Genomic DNA, 18,247 nt, shown 5'->3' with positions numbered 1-18,247 from the left:
GGGAGACTGAACCAAAACTCAGGCCCAGTGCATAAAACAACACAATGTAAATGGCAGAAAGTGGCTGGCTGACATACGACAAACTAACAGGACTGAAGTATATCCACTTTGTGAGAATTAGAATCTCAGAATCTCCCTTTTTTGGGGGGGAGACTGAACCAAAACTCAGGCCCAGTGTATATAACAACACAATCAGTGGCAGAAAGTGGCTGGCTGACATACGACAAACTAACAGGACTGCAGTATATCCACTTTGTGAGAATTTGAATCTCACTTTTTTGGGGGGAGACTGAACCAAAACTCAGGCCCAGTGCATAAAACAACACAATGTAAATGGCAGAAAGTGGCTGGAAGATATATGAAAAAATACAAGGACTGTAGTACAATTTCAATCTCCCTACAATGATCTCAGGAAAATTATGGCAGCAATAAAAAGGACTGCTGCACACAAAAGTGTGGACAAATAAACAAGATAACTGTGCAGAAAGGAGCAACAGGATTTTTGTTTTTAAAAAAGCAGTTGGTTTGCATAGCAGCGTGCAAACAGCAATGCAGCTAACAGGGAGCCTTATAAGGCAGCCTAATAAGCTACAGAGCTGATGCACAAAAATATAGCCTCCACTGTCCCTGCAAACAAATGGTGGTGTTGGACAGTGGAAATCGCTACAGCACAAGCAGTTTGGGGGTTAATCTTGCCTCCCTAACTATATCCCTTGTTCTGATGAAGCTGCAGCAACCTCTCCCTATGCTAAGATCGGCAGAAGTAAGATGGCAGCAGGCATGCACACCCCTTTATAGCCCCTGTGACGCCGCAGAAAGCAAGCCAATCACTGTCATGCCCTTCTCTAAGATGGTGGGGACCGAGACCTATGTCATCACGTTGCCCACACTCTGCGTCCTCCTTCATTGGCTGAAAAATGGCGCTGAAAGCGTCATACGAAACGTGACTTTTGCGCGCAGATCACCGACCTCATGGCCGATCCCACACTAGGATCGGGTCGGGTTTCATGAAACCCGACTTTGCCGAAAGTCGGCGATTTTTGAATTTGTCCGATCCGTTTCGCTCAACCCTAGTGGTGAGTATGCTAGTGTCTGTGCAGGGAGAGAGAGTCTGCAGGCAGAGATGTGGGCACTACAAAATCTTTGAAGACCAAGGGACATATTTGTCCTATAGTTTTAAACACTCCTGAAATTAGACTGAATAAACATGAAAGGGTCCTGAAAGGGCTAGGATTCCACAAGGACCTGCTAAATGAAGTGGCTTGAGCAAAGCCTGTCAATGAAAGTCCTTTAATAAGCTGCCAAACGTTTCTGTACAGTTTAACCTCTTCACTCCACAGCCCATTTTCGCAAATCTATTTTATGCCGCTCCCAGGCGCGTCCTTGGGTTTCTACCAGCATGCATAGCATCTGTTTGAGGTACCGTTGAAGCGCTCACACAAAGCATTGGTCTGTGGGTGATACACACTCGATACCACCTGCATTCTCTTACAGAGAGCCTCCATTAGGCAAGACATGAATTGGGTCCCTTGATCGGTAAGCATCTCCTTTGGAAATCCTACCCGTGAAAAGATGGCCAACAGTGCATCCGCCACCTTATCTGCCGTAGTGGAGGACAGAGCCACTGCCTCTGAGTACCGGGTAGCATAGTCTACCACAGTGAGGACGATTTGCTTTCCAGAGCTGCTGGGGATGGCCAGGGTTCCCAAAATGTCCACCGCGAACCTCTGGAAAGGCTCCTCTATCACTGGCAAAGGGATCAGGGGAGCCTTAAGGGCAGGCCCCACCTTCCCCACTTTTTGGCAGGTGATACAGGAGCGGCAGTACTTTGACACATCTGTCCCCATTTTAGGCCAACAGAAGTGTTGAGACAGCCGGGCCTTAGTTTTGCTGATTCCCAAATATCCAGCGAGTGGGATCTCATGGACAATCCACAACTCACCCTTGAGTTGGTACGGGACAACCAGCTGTCTTTCCCTCAACCACTCCTTTTGGAATTGACCAGGAACTGTCTGCCGGTATAACCTCCCTCATTCCCAGAACACCCTCTCCTTATCAGTCACGGAGGTGGGCATCTTGGCGAGGTCTCTCAAGTTCTCCAGGCTTGCATCTGCATGCAGAGCAGCCTGGAACCCTTGGCTATGGGCAGGCAGAAGCGACAACAGGGTCCCTTCCCCATGGGAACCCTCTGGGACCTGCTCTGGGTCCATCTCTTGTTCAGTCACCCCTGTGACCAAGGAGGGTCCAGAAGGCAGAAGGTTATCTGCGTTCCGGGCACTCTGCGGGTGACAGCAGCTACGTAGGCTGTCTCCCTGGGGATTTCCACAGACCCATCAGCCAGCGTTGCTATGGGTACTAACTTCTCATCCACCCCATCTCAGGAGCAGTGCTACCTATGGGGCAGTTACCTTTCTCTGTGGCACTGGTTAGTTGCACGACATCACCTTCCTCACGGTTCCCATGCATTTCCCCATTTCCCTTAGCACCATCGCTTGCTCTTGTTAGGGGCTCCTCAGCCATCCCACCCCGTACAGTGATGTGGCTGAGCACTCCTGCACCTGTGGACACATCATCCTTAGGAAATAAATGGTTAGCAGGTAAAACAGGCACATTTTCATCTTCATCATCATCATCAGTATGAGATAAAGCTCTGATATATCGCTCTCAGGGGATGCATGCAATTTCCTATCATTATTATCTGCATTAGCATCAACCTTAGCATCAGATTGGGTAGGGGAATCAGGGACAAAATATGCATGTATTCTCCCCAAATCAGTCTCCAATAAAACTTCGGTGGGTAAGTTATCAGACAACCCCACTTCCTTCACCCCACTCCCGGCATCCCAATCTATAAACACCCTGGCCATTGGCAAGGGACAGCGGATGCCCCCAATCCCGGTAACAGTCAGGGTCTTCCCTGAAATAATTTATTCAGGGGCTGCCAGTTTGGGTCAGATGAGAGTTCGTTCAGGCCCGGTGTCCTTGAGGCCGCTGACGACACGGTCCCCCATGTGGACATGCTGCACGTTGTCCCCAGCTCTCCCAACTGTCCCACCCACCAAAAGAACTGCTGCATTAGGCCCTGGGGCCTTGGCTGGGTTTTTTTCTGCTTCTCTGGACAGTTGGTGCTGATATGACCAGTCCTATTGCAGGCAAAACACTTACAAAGATCGGTGGTAGGTCTGGTGCTGGCAATGGGGACAGGGCCTCCGAGGAGTCGGCTGGCAGGGGTACTGGAGTTGGTTGCAGGGTTATCCCCTCTCCAGCTGGCGGTGACTGGCTTCCGTCCTTCTGGTTTACGGTTGGCCCCTTTGGCGTCGGCAATCTGCGCTGCTTTAACCACGTCTTTGGGCTCTCTGTCTATCATGAACTGTCGCACCTCTGCTGGGCAAAGATGTAGGAACTGGTCTTTGATCATCAGGTCTCGCAGCTGTGCAAAGGTGGTCACTGACAGTCCTTGAGTCCACTGGTCAAAGTGGGTCCCAAGTCCATGTGCCACATCGCTGTAACTGTCGTGTGGGCCATGATGGAAGTTCCAGAACTTTCTACGGTAAACCTCAGGTGTAAGTTGGTACTTCGTTATCAAGGCCTGCTTGATGGCCTCATAGTCTTTATTTGGGTTTGGTGGGAGAGAAGCAAACACCTCCAGAGCTTTGCTTTTTAGGCCTGAGGTCAGGTATCGGACCCATTGTTTCCCAGGCAGCCAGTACTGTCTGCAGGCTTTCTCAAATGCCCGCAGAAAAGTGTCCAAGTCCTCCCGTCCTTTTCAATCACAGGAAAGTGCTTTGGCCGGAGTTTAGGGGATGGAGCGTTGCTGGACTCTCTGTTCCACGTGGTAGATGTACTGCCCCAAGTTGGGCCATCTGCAGTTCATGGGCCCTCTGAGCTTGGGCCTCCTGCTCGGCTCTCTCAGCCTGTTGGAATTGCAGGACCATCTGCAGATGTCTCTCTGTGTCATCTGCGGAGCATTATTGCAGAGCCAGCTGCAGGCCTGGTTGCAAGTAGGGCCGGTATTCAGTGATTGGAACTCTGCTGCAGCACCATCTGCGTCCATTGGGCTCTGAGAGCGGTCTTGAGTGGCTTCCCATTGTATCAGATCCGCAACATTTGGCTTTTGTTTTTGCCCGCAGAGTCAATCTGCTTCAACATACACAAGACAGTAAGAGTGTCCTTGGTCTGCTTCTTATGAAAGGTCTCTCCCAGCATAACCATGGTTGCCAAGTAAAAGATAGGACAGAAAAACGAAGAGACGGGTAGGGGAAAATCACTATACACACTATTGTTGCAGGACTAATAATCACTGAGCTCGTTCTCCAAAACTTTTTTGTGCAAAGTCATCGCAAGAACTGTGTAAGTTTTTAAGCGAGAGGAATTATTGCTCAAACCTGATCACTAATGCTCTATTATCCCACCACTCTGCCACCAATATGTCACGAATCACAGGGGGATATTTTTATCATCCCCACCGCTGACACCAATATGTCACGAACTGGGGTTAGACACAATTATCATTCTTCTGAGCATGAGCTGGGCATTAATTTGAGCCCAAACATGAGGTATCTGTATGATCCAGTTAAGTAGTAATGTATTTCTCAAATTCTGCCAGGCGCTGAGTTTAGAAAAAGCACTGGTGTGTAGCACTATTGTCGCACATGCCAAATATGTAATCTTCACACCTATATCGCTACTTGGGGTCGAGTTATTTCATCAGGAATAACTTTTCCATACACACAGAAGCACATGGTTTCAGACAAAGATGTTTCTGCTCACATTCTTGAGGGAGGGGGGATACGTGGTCTAGAATTACACAGAGCTGGCAAGTGAAAGAAAGAGTTTTCTAGGCAGAGTGAAGTGGTGGGGGGTCAGAAATCCAACAGCGTGTGTCTGTACTCAGCTCTAATGGAACCCTCTGGATGTAGCAGAGCTCAGTGTGCATGATAATATAGAATCATATACATAATATTTCTGACACCCTGTAATGGGTGGCAAGTGGGGTTCATTTTTGTGAGTTTGATATCATCTTTATATTGTCAGGTGACATCAAGCCCACGGGTCAGTAATGGAGAGGTGTCTATAAGACACCTCTCCATTACTAATTATATAGTTACATGGTAAATAAAGACACAATCAGAATAAAGTCTTTTATTTGAAATTTTAAAAAAACATACATTTTATTTAAAAATGACAAACACAATTATACTCACCTAACGCACATTCCTTTGAATATCTCATCTCCTGTAATAACACAAAAATAAAAAAACAACAATATCCCTCACCTCTCGGCCATTCTGTCCCATTCTATAATCCATGTCTGGGGGATAAGCAGTTTTCAACCTGGATTGTGCCAAGATGCGACCGTCCAGGCTGAGAACCCCCGATGAATGAGCTGGTGCGAGTGCAGCATCAGTGACGAGCGGTGATGTAATCGAGGTTACTGAGGCTGCATTCCCAGCTGGGCAAATGAACTGCGGTGACCTCAGTGACCCCTTGGATCCCGGTCAGATACCTCTCACCCAGCCAAACCAGATTGTACACTTTGTACTGATGAGGGGCAGCAACCCGAAACAGTTTGTGCAAATTGAGATTCTGGTTTGGCTTTTATCCTAAGTCTTGTTACAAGGCTCATTAAGGGCTTAAAGTCTCCTCACATTTGCATTTCAGACTCAGCATGTCACTCTCAGCAAGGAGAAATGTAACTAGTACTCTGCAGAAACACATAGATTCTCTGGTAACCATAAAAACCAAGTGGCATATATTTTTGCTGAATATAAACTGTTATTTTTGTACCCGGATTGGCTCAGAAAGGAAGGACCACTATTTCACTTTAATATCTTTTGCCGAATAAGTTTTCAAACTAATTTGGAAAGTCTCTAAACTATCAATACAAGGAAAATTGAAATTTCCTGAGAAGTAAACCCATTTTGTAAACCATAATGCTTTGAGGTATTCTTTAATGGGTAATATAAGAGAAAAAAAATGTTTTACATTTTACTGTCATTTCAGTTTGTTCTGTGGTGTCTTATGTAAGGGTGTCACGGGGATACTGTGAGACAGAGCAGCCTGAAGACCACAGTGTCTGGTTTCATGAACACCTGCACTGGTTAGAATTACTTCACTATCTTATTAAAAAGTGCAATTTTTTTCCTTGATAGCAGTGCAATGGTTAATCTGTTCGGTTGAAGCTCCTGAAGCTTTTCTACCTGAATTGTCTCAGCTCTTCAGTGTTGGCCACTCCCCTCTGCTATATATGTTTTTGGCACTTGGGGATTGCCAGTTATAATTCTTAATGCCTAGTTCTGGAGTTGGAATTTGGAGATTTATTCAGGAGATTTTTGCTTGGAGTTTTGTCTGTACGCACATTCTCATGCTTTCCTATTTGCTTTCTCCTTCCTTTAACTCCCTTGTGGTCCACTCTGTTGTTTGGTGTGTGTATTTTGTATGGTTGGTATTTTCATTCATCCCTGTTTGATTTCCCTCCTTTGTCTAGTTAGTGTGTTCCTATACACTTCAGCTTTCTATTAGGCCGGTTTCACACGTCAGTGGCTCTGGTACGTGTGGTGAGTTTTCTCACGTACCGGAGACACTGACACACGTAGACACATTAAAATAAATGTGTCTCTGCAGATGTCAGCATGTTTTCACAGACCGTGTGTCCGTGTGCAAAACACGGAGACGTGTCAGTGTTTGTGGGAGCGCACGGATCACACGGACCCATTAAAGTCAATGGGTGCGTGTAAACACATACCGCACACGGATGCCGTCCGTGTGCTGCCCGTGTGCTTTTTTAAAGTCATAGGGTTAAACTTGAAACAAATTGTTTCAATACACGGACAGCACACGGATGATAAGCACGGATAGCACGAGGATGACACACGGATGGCCTACGTGCACACACGGACACATGGACACGGACAGCTCCGGGACCATTTCTTCCGGTACCGGAAATATCTGGATGCGTGAGACTGGCCTTACCCTGGGTTCGGGAGGGGACAGATCAGGGTTGATATAGGAGCATAGCAAGGCACGTGAACCTGGTGTCTCCACCTTCAGGAGTAATCCGGGGGAAAAGTATAGACAGGAAAAAAAGGCAAATTGGACATCATTTCACATAAAACCCTCAAAATGGGCCAGACCAAATTGTTGGCACCCTCAGCTTAATATTTGGTTGCATGCCCTTTGGAATAAATAACTGCAATCAATCACTTCTTATAACCATCAACAAATTTTTACACCTCTCAACTGGAATTTTGGACCACTCTTCTTTTGCAAACTGCTCCACGTTTCTCATATTTGAAGGGAGCTTTCTCCCAACAGCAATTTTAAGATCTTTCCTCACAAAGAAAATAAACATGTGTATAACAAAATATGTGCAATTGCAATAATTTTCTCGGAGAAATACTTCATTTTCAGGAACAATTCCAAGGGCGCCAACACTTTTGGCGATGACTGTATATTACAAAATAGCTTAGATTATGGCACTATGGCACTAAATAAATAGGCGATTTAGAATTAAATTTAGGTTGACTTCGGACAACCCCTTTAATATCAGTTGACATTTGCTGGATATTGGGAAACATGAGATAGGACATTTCTATTCTTTGGTTCAGTACGATAACACTGATACCACATTTATACAGATTTTTTTGTTTTGCTGCTCTTACAGTATGTGTTATAAGCATAGTGCTTGTGTGACATGCTCTGTGCTTGTATGAAGTATGTGCAGTGCTTGTGATCTGTGCTCTTGTGTATTTTGCTTGTATGACATTGACGATGTGTGAGGTATGCTCTTTACTTTTGTGACGCATTCACTGTGCTTGAGTACCGTGAGTGCTATGATTCTCTGATGCTTTTTATGTGTCAATCATATGTGTGTACATGGTTTACTCTATGATTTAAGGGAGGGGCCTATACACAATTTTTGCATAGGGGTCCTACATAAATGTAAAGCCCACTGGACAAGACATGCATGTGGGCTGTCATGTAGATGGATTCTACCTCAGTGAAGAAGTGCTATGTTGGAGAGGTGGGATGAAGGTAAACTGAGTACTTGAGTCAATTGTTCATAGTAAAATATTGTCTACGAATAGCAAAATGCAAAAGTTTACATACATAAAATTGGACTGGGGCTACACAACAGCTTTGGTTGTGACACACTTTTGTACTTTTGTTTTTTCCTCCTCCTGTTCTTCAAAGAGCCATAACTTTTTTATGTTTTCATTGACATAACCATGACAGCCGAGTGCTGCAGAAGATCTACGTGCCAGTCATGACGATTTTCCTGTATCATTCTCCTGTGTCATTTTTCCTATACAAGTACAAGCAATCAGATGATCACAGGTTGAAGCCCCTAAGGGGTCTAACAAATACAGTTAAACGTGGAAAAAACATTTTTTTTTAAATATAACAATGATAAAAAAAATAGAAAAGTTCACATCATCCCTCTTTTGCCCAATTCAAAATTAAACAATCAAAGCACAGCCCTATATCTCGAAAACTGAAAAGAAGCAATTTTATTTTAACAATTTTCCGAATTGTTTATTCACCACTTAAATGAAAAAAACAAAAACTATACATACTATATTTGGTATCTGCGTAATCACACTGACATGGAGAATCATATTGCCAGATCACTGTATAGTGAACATGGTATATAAAAACAAAACAAAATGCAATTGCACGTTTTTGCAATTTCAACGCATTTGGAATTTTCTTTCCTGCTTTCCAGTTCATCACATGATAAAATGAATGGTGTAATTCAAAAGTGCAACTTGCCCCTTAAAAAGAGCCCTCATACAGTTACGTGGACAGAAAAATAAAAAAGTTATGGCTCTTGGAAGAAGGGGAGGATTAAATTAAAATGAAAATAACAGAAAATATCCCGGTCATGAAAGTCTTAACTAGAGATGAATGAACATAGTCTGCTCCCTCCTTATTCGGCAAGCTATAGCGCTTACCAAAGAAGCTGGATACCTGTAGTGCTCCCGATAACTAATCAGCTCTTCCAAGCCGCAGCTGCATGTGTCATGGTTATGTGACACAGCAATGACACATGAAGCTGCGTCTCGGAACCTCTGATTATTGGAAACGCTCCTTTTATCTGGGTTTCCAATGCAGCTTCTTCGGTAAGCGCTATAGCTTGCTGAATAAGGAGGGAGCCAACGATGTTCGCTCATCTCTAGTCTTAACCCTTTTACCCTCGAAGTAGGTTTGCAAGTTAATGAACAGGCCAATCTTTACAATTCTGATCACTGTTACTTTATGAGGTAAAACTCTGGAGCGCGTCAATGGATCCAAGTGTTTCTGAGAATGTTTTTTGAGACATATTGTACTTCATGATAGCGGTAAAATTTCTCCTGTATGACTTGTGTTTGTTTGTGAAAAGAGAAATTTTGCAATTTTTCAACGTTGAATTTTCATGCACCTAAAGTAACATTTTCCACATGTCTACTTTACATCAGCACAATTTTGGAACAAAATTTTTTTTTGTTAAGAAGTTATAAGGGTTAGAAGTTGACCAGTGATTTTTCATTTTTCCAACAATATTTACTATTTACAAAAACTGTTTTTAGGGACTGTAAAAGGATTGCCCCCTAAAAATAAACTAAACTGATAGTATTAAAAGGGGAACGCTCCTGACACCTCTATTGAGGTCCGATATTAACTATTATCGCCAAACTTGACTATTAATAATTAATATCCACTAAATACACCTCAACGTTATCTTTTCCTTATACTATATACTGAGACAAAACAGTGTAATAATAAAGGATACTTATTACACACACACAAGTCTGCAGTCTATGCCCTACTTCCCAGGATACTTCTGAATGTGTAGATTTCGGGGCCTCCACCCTTGCCTTATCTCCTGAGTGAGCCCTCTGTCTGTTCTTTCCCCTCACCTAGGGAAGAGGGGTTCTACTGTGCATCGTAGTACACCAACCCGATAAAAAGGCAACACAAACAAGGGTTAACAGAAAACTCCAGGCATACAAATCATTCACTCACATATAACAGTGGAATATAGCGGGGCATGGAGGTAGGGGAATAAACCTAAATAGAAAAGGATAGGGAATAACCCCACATACAAACCAAGCAACAGTCACAGATTACTCCTCAAACTCTCCTTCTCATATGAACTCCTCTCCCTAGGTTAGCCATGCAGCAAATGCTTGCTCTGACAAGGATTTGTAACAGAGCCCAGATTATAAAGGGGAAGGAGTGGTTAACCTAGCTCAGCTGTGAGCACAGGGATTTCCAACATGGCTGAATAACCCCCTGTTCTGCCAAAAGAAATAAACACTTTTAATATGAAGAAGTGCTTCTTCTCAGCGCCAGAGTAGGAGCAATCAGACGCTGCAGTCTTCTGGCTCCACACTGTCGCGGTAACCCAGTGACAATATGTCAATAAAAACATTTAAATAGAAATATAATCCCTGCACTCCACAGAATAGCATAGTGGGTCAAAGTTAATATTTGGCATATGATTCATGCATTACAAGAAATATTTATGTTCTGATGAATATCTGGGCATTTTCCATGTAGAAATATTTTTATACACAAAACATATTTTTGCACATGAGCACCAAAGCATTGAATTATATGAAATATGTTATACAGAAGACAAATTCAAATGATGCTATATTTGCATATACAACCCCTGGCAAAAATTATGGAATCACCAGCCTTGGAGGATGTTCATTCAGTTGTTTAATTTTGTAGAAAAAAAGCAGATTGCAGACATGGCACAAAACTAAAGTAATTTCAAATGGCAACTTTCTGGGTTTAAGAAACGCTAAAAGAAATTAAGAACAAAAAATGTGGTAGTTAGTAATGGTTACTTTTTTTAACTAAGCATAGGGGAAAAATTTTGGAATCACTCAATTCTGAGGAAAAAATTATGGACTCACCCTGTAAATTTTCATTCCCAAAACTACCTGCATCAAATTAGATCTGTTCGTTAGTCTGCATCTAAAAAAGAGTGATCACACCTTGGAGAGCTGTTGCACCAAGTGGACTGACATGAATCATGGCTCCAACACGAGAGATGTCAATTGAAACAAAGGAGAGGATTATCAAACTCTTAAAAGAGGGTAAATCATCACGCAATGTTGCAAAAGATGTTGGTTGTACACAGTCAGCTATGTCTAAAATCTGGACCAAATACAATCAACATGGGAAGGTTGTTAAAGGCAAACATACTAGTAGACCAAGGAAGATATCAAAGCGTCAAGACCAGAAACTTAAAACAATATGTCTCCAAAACAGGAAATGCACAACAAAACAAATGAGGAACGAATGGGTGGAAACTGGAGTCAACGTCTGTGACCAAACTGTAAGAAACCACCTGAAGGAAATGGGATTTACATACAGAAAAGCTAAACGAAAGCCATCATTAACACCTAAACAGAAAAAAACAAGGTTACAATGGGCTAAGGAAAAGCAATCGTGGACTGTGGATGACTGGATGAAAGTCATATTCAGTGATGAATCACGAATCTGCATTGGGCAAGGTGATGATGCTGGGACTTTTGTTTGGTGCCGTTCCAATGAGATTTATAAAGATGACTGCCTCAAGAGAACATGCAAATTTCCACAGTCATTGATGATATGGGGCTGCATGTCAGGTAAAGGCACTGGGGAGATGGCTGTCATTACATCTTCAATAAATGCACGAGTTTATGTTAATATTTTGGACACTTTTCTTATCCCATCAATTGAAAGGATGTTTGGGGATGATGAAATCATTTTTCAGGATGATACTGCATCCTGCCATAGAGCAAAAACTGTGAAAACATTCCTTGAAAAAAGATACATAAGGTCAATGTCATGGCCTGCAAATAGTACGGATCTCAATCCAATTGAAAATCTTTTGTGGAAATTGAAGAAAATGGTCCATGACAAGGCTCCAACCTGCAAAGCTGATCTGGCAACAGCGATCAGAGAAAGTTGGAGCCAGATTGATGAAGAGTTCTGTTTGACACTCATTAAGTCCATGCCTCAGAGACTGCAAGCTGTTATAAAAGCCAGAGGTGGTGCAACAAAATACTAGTGATGTTTTGGAGTGTTTTATTGTTTGTTTGTTTTTCATGATTCCATAATTTTTTCCTCAGAATTGAGTGATTCCATAATTGTTCCCCTATGATTGCTTAAAAAAAGTAACCATTACTGACTACCACAATTTTTGTTCTTGATTTCTTTTAGTGTTTCTTAAAGTCAGAAAGTTGCCATTTGAAATTACTTTAGTATTATGCCATGTTTGTGATCTGCTTTTTTTCTACAAAATTAAACAACTGAATGAACATCCTCCAAGGCCGGTGATTCCATAATTTTTGCCAGGGGTTGTAGAAGCAGACCATTGGAGGAATAAAAATCTGCACATCAAATGGTCATAAGTAATTGTACACATTAACAGATTATTATAAGATCATATTTCCTTACCCTGGGACAGGGTGGCAATTTGTGATGTTAATTTCGTGTTTTGGTTGTCCTTTATTTTTTTTCTGATGATTCACAATGCCTTTATCAAACATAAGGTGTAGTCGAAAACTTAGAAACTTAATAACTGCAAAGAGGATGGTGGTAGATACACAGTAAAGGCATATTGTAAATTTTGTAGAAGGTAAGCCCTGTGGAAATAGTAAGTAAGAAGTCTGTCACTGATTTTTATTATACTTTTCACAATATTAAATAAACATTAAAGTTTCACTATAGATAAATCACTAGATTATGACAATGGTATCACACATCCATGTTTCATGATCTCCTGACCTGACTATACTTAGGAAGCAGCCAAGTTGTCAGGTGACTTGCTTTCCCATCGTGTTCTAGGTTTACAACTAATGTTAAATTCTATTATTCTGCTACGTACTAGGAACAGATACTGAAATTTGTGATAGACCTGTCACATGATACATGCCATGAGTACTAGAAGAGTACGGTGCAGTAAATTCTGTTATTATGCTATGTACTAGGAACAGATAATGGAATTCATGATAGATCTGTCACATGATACAATCCATCAGTACTAGGTGGACCACCTTGAATTATGATGGGGTCAAATTATGGTGTTTCACGCCCTCGCTTTTTTCAAGGTCACTGAAGTGTGGAAGGAAACCGGAGTATCCAGAGGAAATCCAAGCAAACATGGGGAGAACATACAAACTCCTTGCAAATATTGTGCTTGGTTGGATTTGTACCCAGGAACCCAGAACTGAAAGGCTGCAGTGCTAACCACTAAGCCTCAATGATATATATATCGGCATCTCCAGACTCTGTCATGTATGTCACATGTGCTCAATGTGAAGCTGCTCTCATCCATGAAGAGCACGGGGCGCCAATGTCGAATCTGCCAGTCTTGCTGTTCTCTGGCAATTGTGCACGGTGTTCGGCTGTAAGCACAACACTCACTTGTGGATGTCAGGCCCTCATACCACCCTCATGGAGTCTGTTTCTGACATATTGAGCAGACACATGGATATTAGTGGCCTGCTGGAGATAATTTTGCAGGGCTCTGGCACTGCTCCTCCTGTTCATCATTGCACAAAAGAGGAAGAAGCGGTCCTGCTACTTGGTTGCTGCCCTCTTACGGTCCCCTCCATGTCTCCTGGTGTACTGTCCTGTCTCCTGGTATCTGATCCATGTACTGGACACTCTGGGTACAGACACAGCCACGGCTCACATTGATGTGTCATCCTGGATAAGCTATACTACCTGACCCACTTCTGTGGATTGTGGACACCACCTCATGCTACTGTACAGCACCTCTAGGGGTGAGAGCAATGACAAAATGCAAAAGTGACCAAAACAACAGACAAAAAGAATGAAAACAGAGAAATGATCTGTGGTCAACCCTTTAGAACCACTTCATTATAAGGGTTGTCTTGCTAATTTCATTTAATTTCTATATGTTGTATGTTCCATTTGCACAACAGCAGGAGAAATCGGTGTTGCTACATAACTGGACAGGTTTATTTCAAAGAAGTTGGAAGAGAATGGTCAGCCCTAATATACTTAACAGACATCTTGTGGTTAGCAGCTATCTTGTTCAAAGTTAGAAACCAACTGATTCTGCCTCTAAAAAGCTAATAAAATGTACTTCTGAAAGCCCTAGACAGATTGGAGACAGATTTACGAGTTCTAATGAAATTTGGGGAAAAAAGCTTTGATGTCATTACATTTAACTATTGTATGCTTTGTTCTTAAATATATTAAATATATGTTTTTCTCCGCAGTATGAGGTTATCATGTATATGCCCTTTTGCTGCAATGTGCTTTCTTTGTCTCTTTGTCTGTATCATATATAAAAAGCCCCTGTTACTGTTGTTCGGGGCCACAACATCAAAAATCTTCCGCCAGGCCATAACATCGCCTGTCTGCCACCAGACCACACCATTGCCAGACCATGGCCAGACCATCGCCAGATATCCCAGCGTTACTTTGTCTGTCTGGACTCCTGTTCGTGCCTGCATGCTTTATCTCACTGACTTTTGATGTGCTGTTCTGCTGCAAATATCCGAATAAACTTCAGTCTCACCTTGAAAAGAGGATTGTCTACATAATTTTCACGGCTCTTCCAGCTGTCAGTAAGGACTTTTATTACAAAAGGTGATTGACTTGGAGTTACATTTTGTTGTTTAATTGTTCCCTTTATTTTTTGAGCAGTGTATATATAGAGTGTCTGCTATGTCGGAGAATAGAACACTGCAAGACATGACTGACACTCTATAGTTGGCACATGACAGCAAGTGTGCAAAAGGGGACAATGGGGATGCAATCTTACAATCTGAATGTAGCTAACCATGGGGGTGGCTATGGTGATGTCCCAGGATGCAGGATTGCTGTTGCTGGAAGCTGGCTGTAATAGGAGTTGGGCGATACTGCAGACCCCGGGCTGGAGGAAGGGGTGTTCAGTGGTGCCAGGCTGTGGCAGGCTCCAGGCTTTCAGAAAATGGCAGGAGTCCCCGCACTTCCCATCCTTTTCACTGCGATAGACTACAGGAAAATGGCAGCCGAAGCTGGAGAATGTGCAGATTGAGATCTCATGATAGATGGTAAGCTACCATAAAAAAAAGACTATAAGATGCACCACCATTTTATTGAAAATATATTTATCCTATTTTCCTCCCCAAAATTTTGGGTGCATCTTATGGTCTGGTGCATCTTATAATTAATGATGAGGGAATTTGTTTGGAAAACGATTGCCAAACATAAATATGGCACGAATGTAGCACATTTATAATTGGAAACATGAGCAAAATGTTATAAAATCGAGAAAAATTGAAAACATTCGGTAAAAAGGGCGGGAAAATATTTGCACTGACACAAAAGTATTTTCAGCACTTTTGCTATGACAATGGTGGTGTATCATGAGTGCGGGGCATGTGTTTTTGATGAGGGGAGGGGGATTGCAGAGCTCAAAGGCGTGGCATGCTTGTAAGCAGTGATTTTTTTCCCTAACTTTATGTGTGCACATTGTGGCTAACCAAACAGGGTGCGTGGGAAACATCCACAATGTCCTGACACAATGGCTTGTGTCATTGGCTGCTGAACTCACATGTCCCTCTCCATATATAGAGCGCACATCTTGTTTTAGCGCCATTTTGATACTATAACAGTGCAGAGAGGCTGTTCCTGATGAAGGCAGTGTTAGCAGCTAGATTTTTGCTAGTTAAACAGGCAGTTGTTTCTTACTCAGATAGTTTAGCTAGGTAGTGTCCTGTTTTGGCGGTGAAATCGACCTTCCAGCTATTTTTTTCTTTTATTTTGCCATTACTGAGGTCCACAGGCAAAGACAGCAGGCCACATGTCCTACAAGTGTGTTGTACACTGCTTCTATTGTGCTCCATGCACGAGTATAGCGTTCTAAATAATATTTTTTCACTAGCTAAATATGAAACACCATGCCATATCCCACTTTGTCATTTAGTGCTGTGGTGACATATTAATTTTTTCTATTGCTAAATGTGATACATCTTGTAATTTTGTGGCGATGATATGAAGATATCTGCAGACCTAATGCACATTTAAAAAATATATAATGTTTTCTCTTGCAAAATGTGATACAGCCTGTTGTCTCCCACGTTGTCGTTTTGTTGGGTTGAAATTAAGCTGTCTGCAGACCTCACGCACATAAAAAATGATATATTTTGCTAAACGCGATACAGCCCACCATATCCCACGTAAAAATAATATATGTGAACCTAATGAAAATATAGAGTCCCTGTGGGTGGAGATAAGAGGAGGGGGAAAAATAATAAATTACTGATAGGGGTTTGTTATAAGTCCCCAAAAATAATGGAAGCAATGGAGAATATTCTCGTAAAGCAAATAGATGAAGCTGCGACTCAAGGAGAAGTCATTATAATGGGGGACTTCAACTACCCTGAAATATATTGGGGAACAGAAACCTGCAGTTCCAGCAAAGGTAATCTGTTTTTGACAACTATGAGAGACAAATACCTTTCACAACTGGTTCAGGACTCAACAAGTAGGGGGGCACTGCTAGACCTAATAGTAACCAACAGGCCAGACCGCATAGCACATATAAGGGTTGGGGGTCACTTGGGTAATAGTGATCACAAAATAATACGTTTTCATGTATCCTTTAATAAGATGCGTAATGGAGGGGTTACAAGGACACTAAACTTCAGGAGGGCAAATTTCAAACTGATGAGAGATGATCTTAGTGCAATGAACTGGGACGATTTCCTGAGACATAAAAATACACAAAGAAAATGGGAGACGTTTATTAGCATCCTGGATAGGACCTGTGCACAATATATACCATATGGGAATAAACAAACTAGAAATAGGAGGAAACCATTATGGCTAAATAGAGCTCTAAGGGACACAATAAGTAACAAAAAGAAAGCATTTAAAGAATTAAAGCACGATGGTAGTGATGAGGCATTAAATAAATACAGAAAATGAAATAAATTCTGTAAAAAGCAAATCAAGGCAGCAAAGATTGAGACAGAGAGACTCATTGCCAGTGAGAGAAAAAATAATCACAAAATATTCTTTAACCACATAAATAGTAAGAAATAAAAAAAATGACGGTGCTGGTCCCCTTAAAAAAAGTCTGGGTGAAATGGTGGATGAGGATGAGGAAAAAGCCAATATGCTAAATGACTTTTTTCATCAGTATTTACATAAGAAAATTCCATGGCAGATAACTTGATTAGTGATAACAAAAATTCCCCATTGTCACCTGATTAACCCAGCAGGAAGTGCGGCGGTGTCTAAAAATCACTAAAATTGACAAATCTCTGGGCCCAGATGGGATACACCCCGAGTACTGCAGGAATTAAGTACAGTCATTATGAGGTAATAACTCAAGAACGCTTCAACGGATCCTAGCGATTCTGTGAATGTGTTTTTGTGACATATTGGGCTTTATGTTAGTGGTAAATTTAGGTCGATAATTTTTGTGTTTATTTGTGAAAAAAACGGAATTTGGCGAAAATGAAGTTTCGTAATTTTCAAATTTTGAATTTTTATTCTGTTAAACCAGAGAATTATGTGACACAAAATAGTTAATAAATAACATTTCCCACATGTCTACTTTACATCAGCACAATTTTGGAAACAAATTTTTTTCTGCTAGGAAGTAATAAGGGTTAAAATTTGACCAGCGATTTCTCATTTTTACAACAAAATTTACAAAACCATTTTTTTAGGGACCATCTTACATTTGAAGTCAGTTTGAGGGGTCTATATGGCTGAAAATACCCAAAACTGAAGCCATTCTAAAAATTGCACCTCTCAAGGTGCTCAAAACCACATTCAAGAAGTTTATTAACCCTTCAGGTATTTCACAGGAGCAGAAGCAACATGGAAGGAAAAAATGAACATTTAACTTTTTAGTCACAAAAATGATCTTTTAGCAACAATTTTTTGTACAATTTGTCCTGAGTACGCCGATACCCAATACGTGGGGGGTGAGGGGGGAACCATTGTTTGGGCGCACGACAGGGATCAGAAGGGAAGGAGTGCCATTTGAATGACAAATTGGCTCCAATCTTTAGCGGACACCATGTCACGTTTGGAGAGCCCCTGTGTGCCTAAAGATTGGAGCTCCCATACAAGTGGCCCCATGTTGGAAACTAGACCCCGCAAGGAACTTATCTACATGTGTGGTGAGCACCCCAAGTGCTTTACAGAAGTTTATAACGCAGAGCCGTGAAAATAAAAAATCATTTTTCTTTCCTCAAAAATTATTTTTTAGCATGCAATTTTTTATTTTCAC

At 41.9% G+C, this 18,247-nt stretch overlaps 1 protein-coding gene across 1 annotated transcript in view; it reads right to left on the bottom strand.

Moving 5' to 3' along the window:
• Window positions 1-18,247, bottom strand: part of LOC138681613 (pecanex-like protein 2) — a 1,209,413-nt gene that overhangs the window by 1,135,926 nt on the left and 55,240 nt on the right. Inside the window, exon 2 of the mRNA XM_069769269.1 lies at window positions 12,439-12,626. Within this exon, the coding sequence (XP_069625370.1) occupies window positions 12,439-12,626 (188 nt within the window). The remainder of the gene's footprint in view (window positions 1-12,438; window positions 12,627-18,247) is intronic.

This window comes from Ranitomeya imitator, chromosome 5 (assembly GCF_032444005.1).
Source record: "Ranitomeya imitator isolate aRanImi1 chromosome 5, aRanImi1.pri, whole genome shotgun sequence".
NCBI lineage: Eukaryota > Metazoa > Chordata > Amphibia > Anura > Dendrobatidae > Ranitomeya > Ranitomeya imitator.
This window is presented reverse-complemented; position numbering and strand designations above follow the sequence as displayed.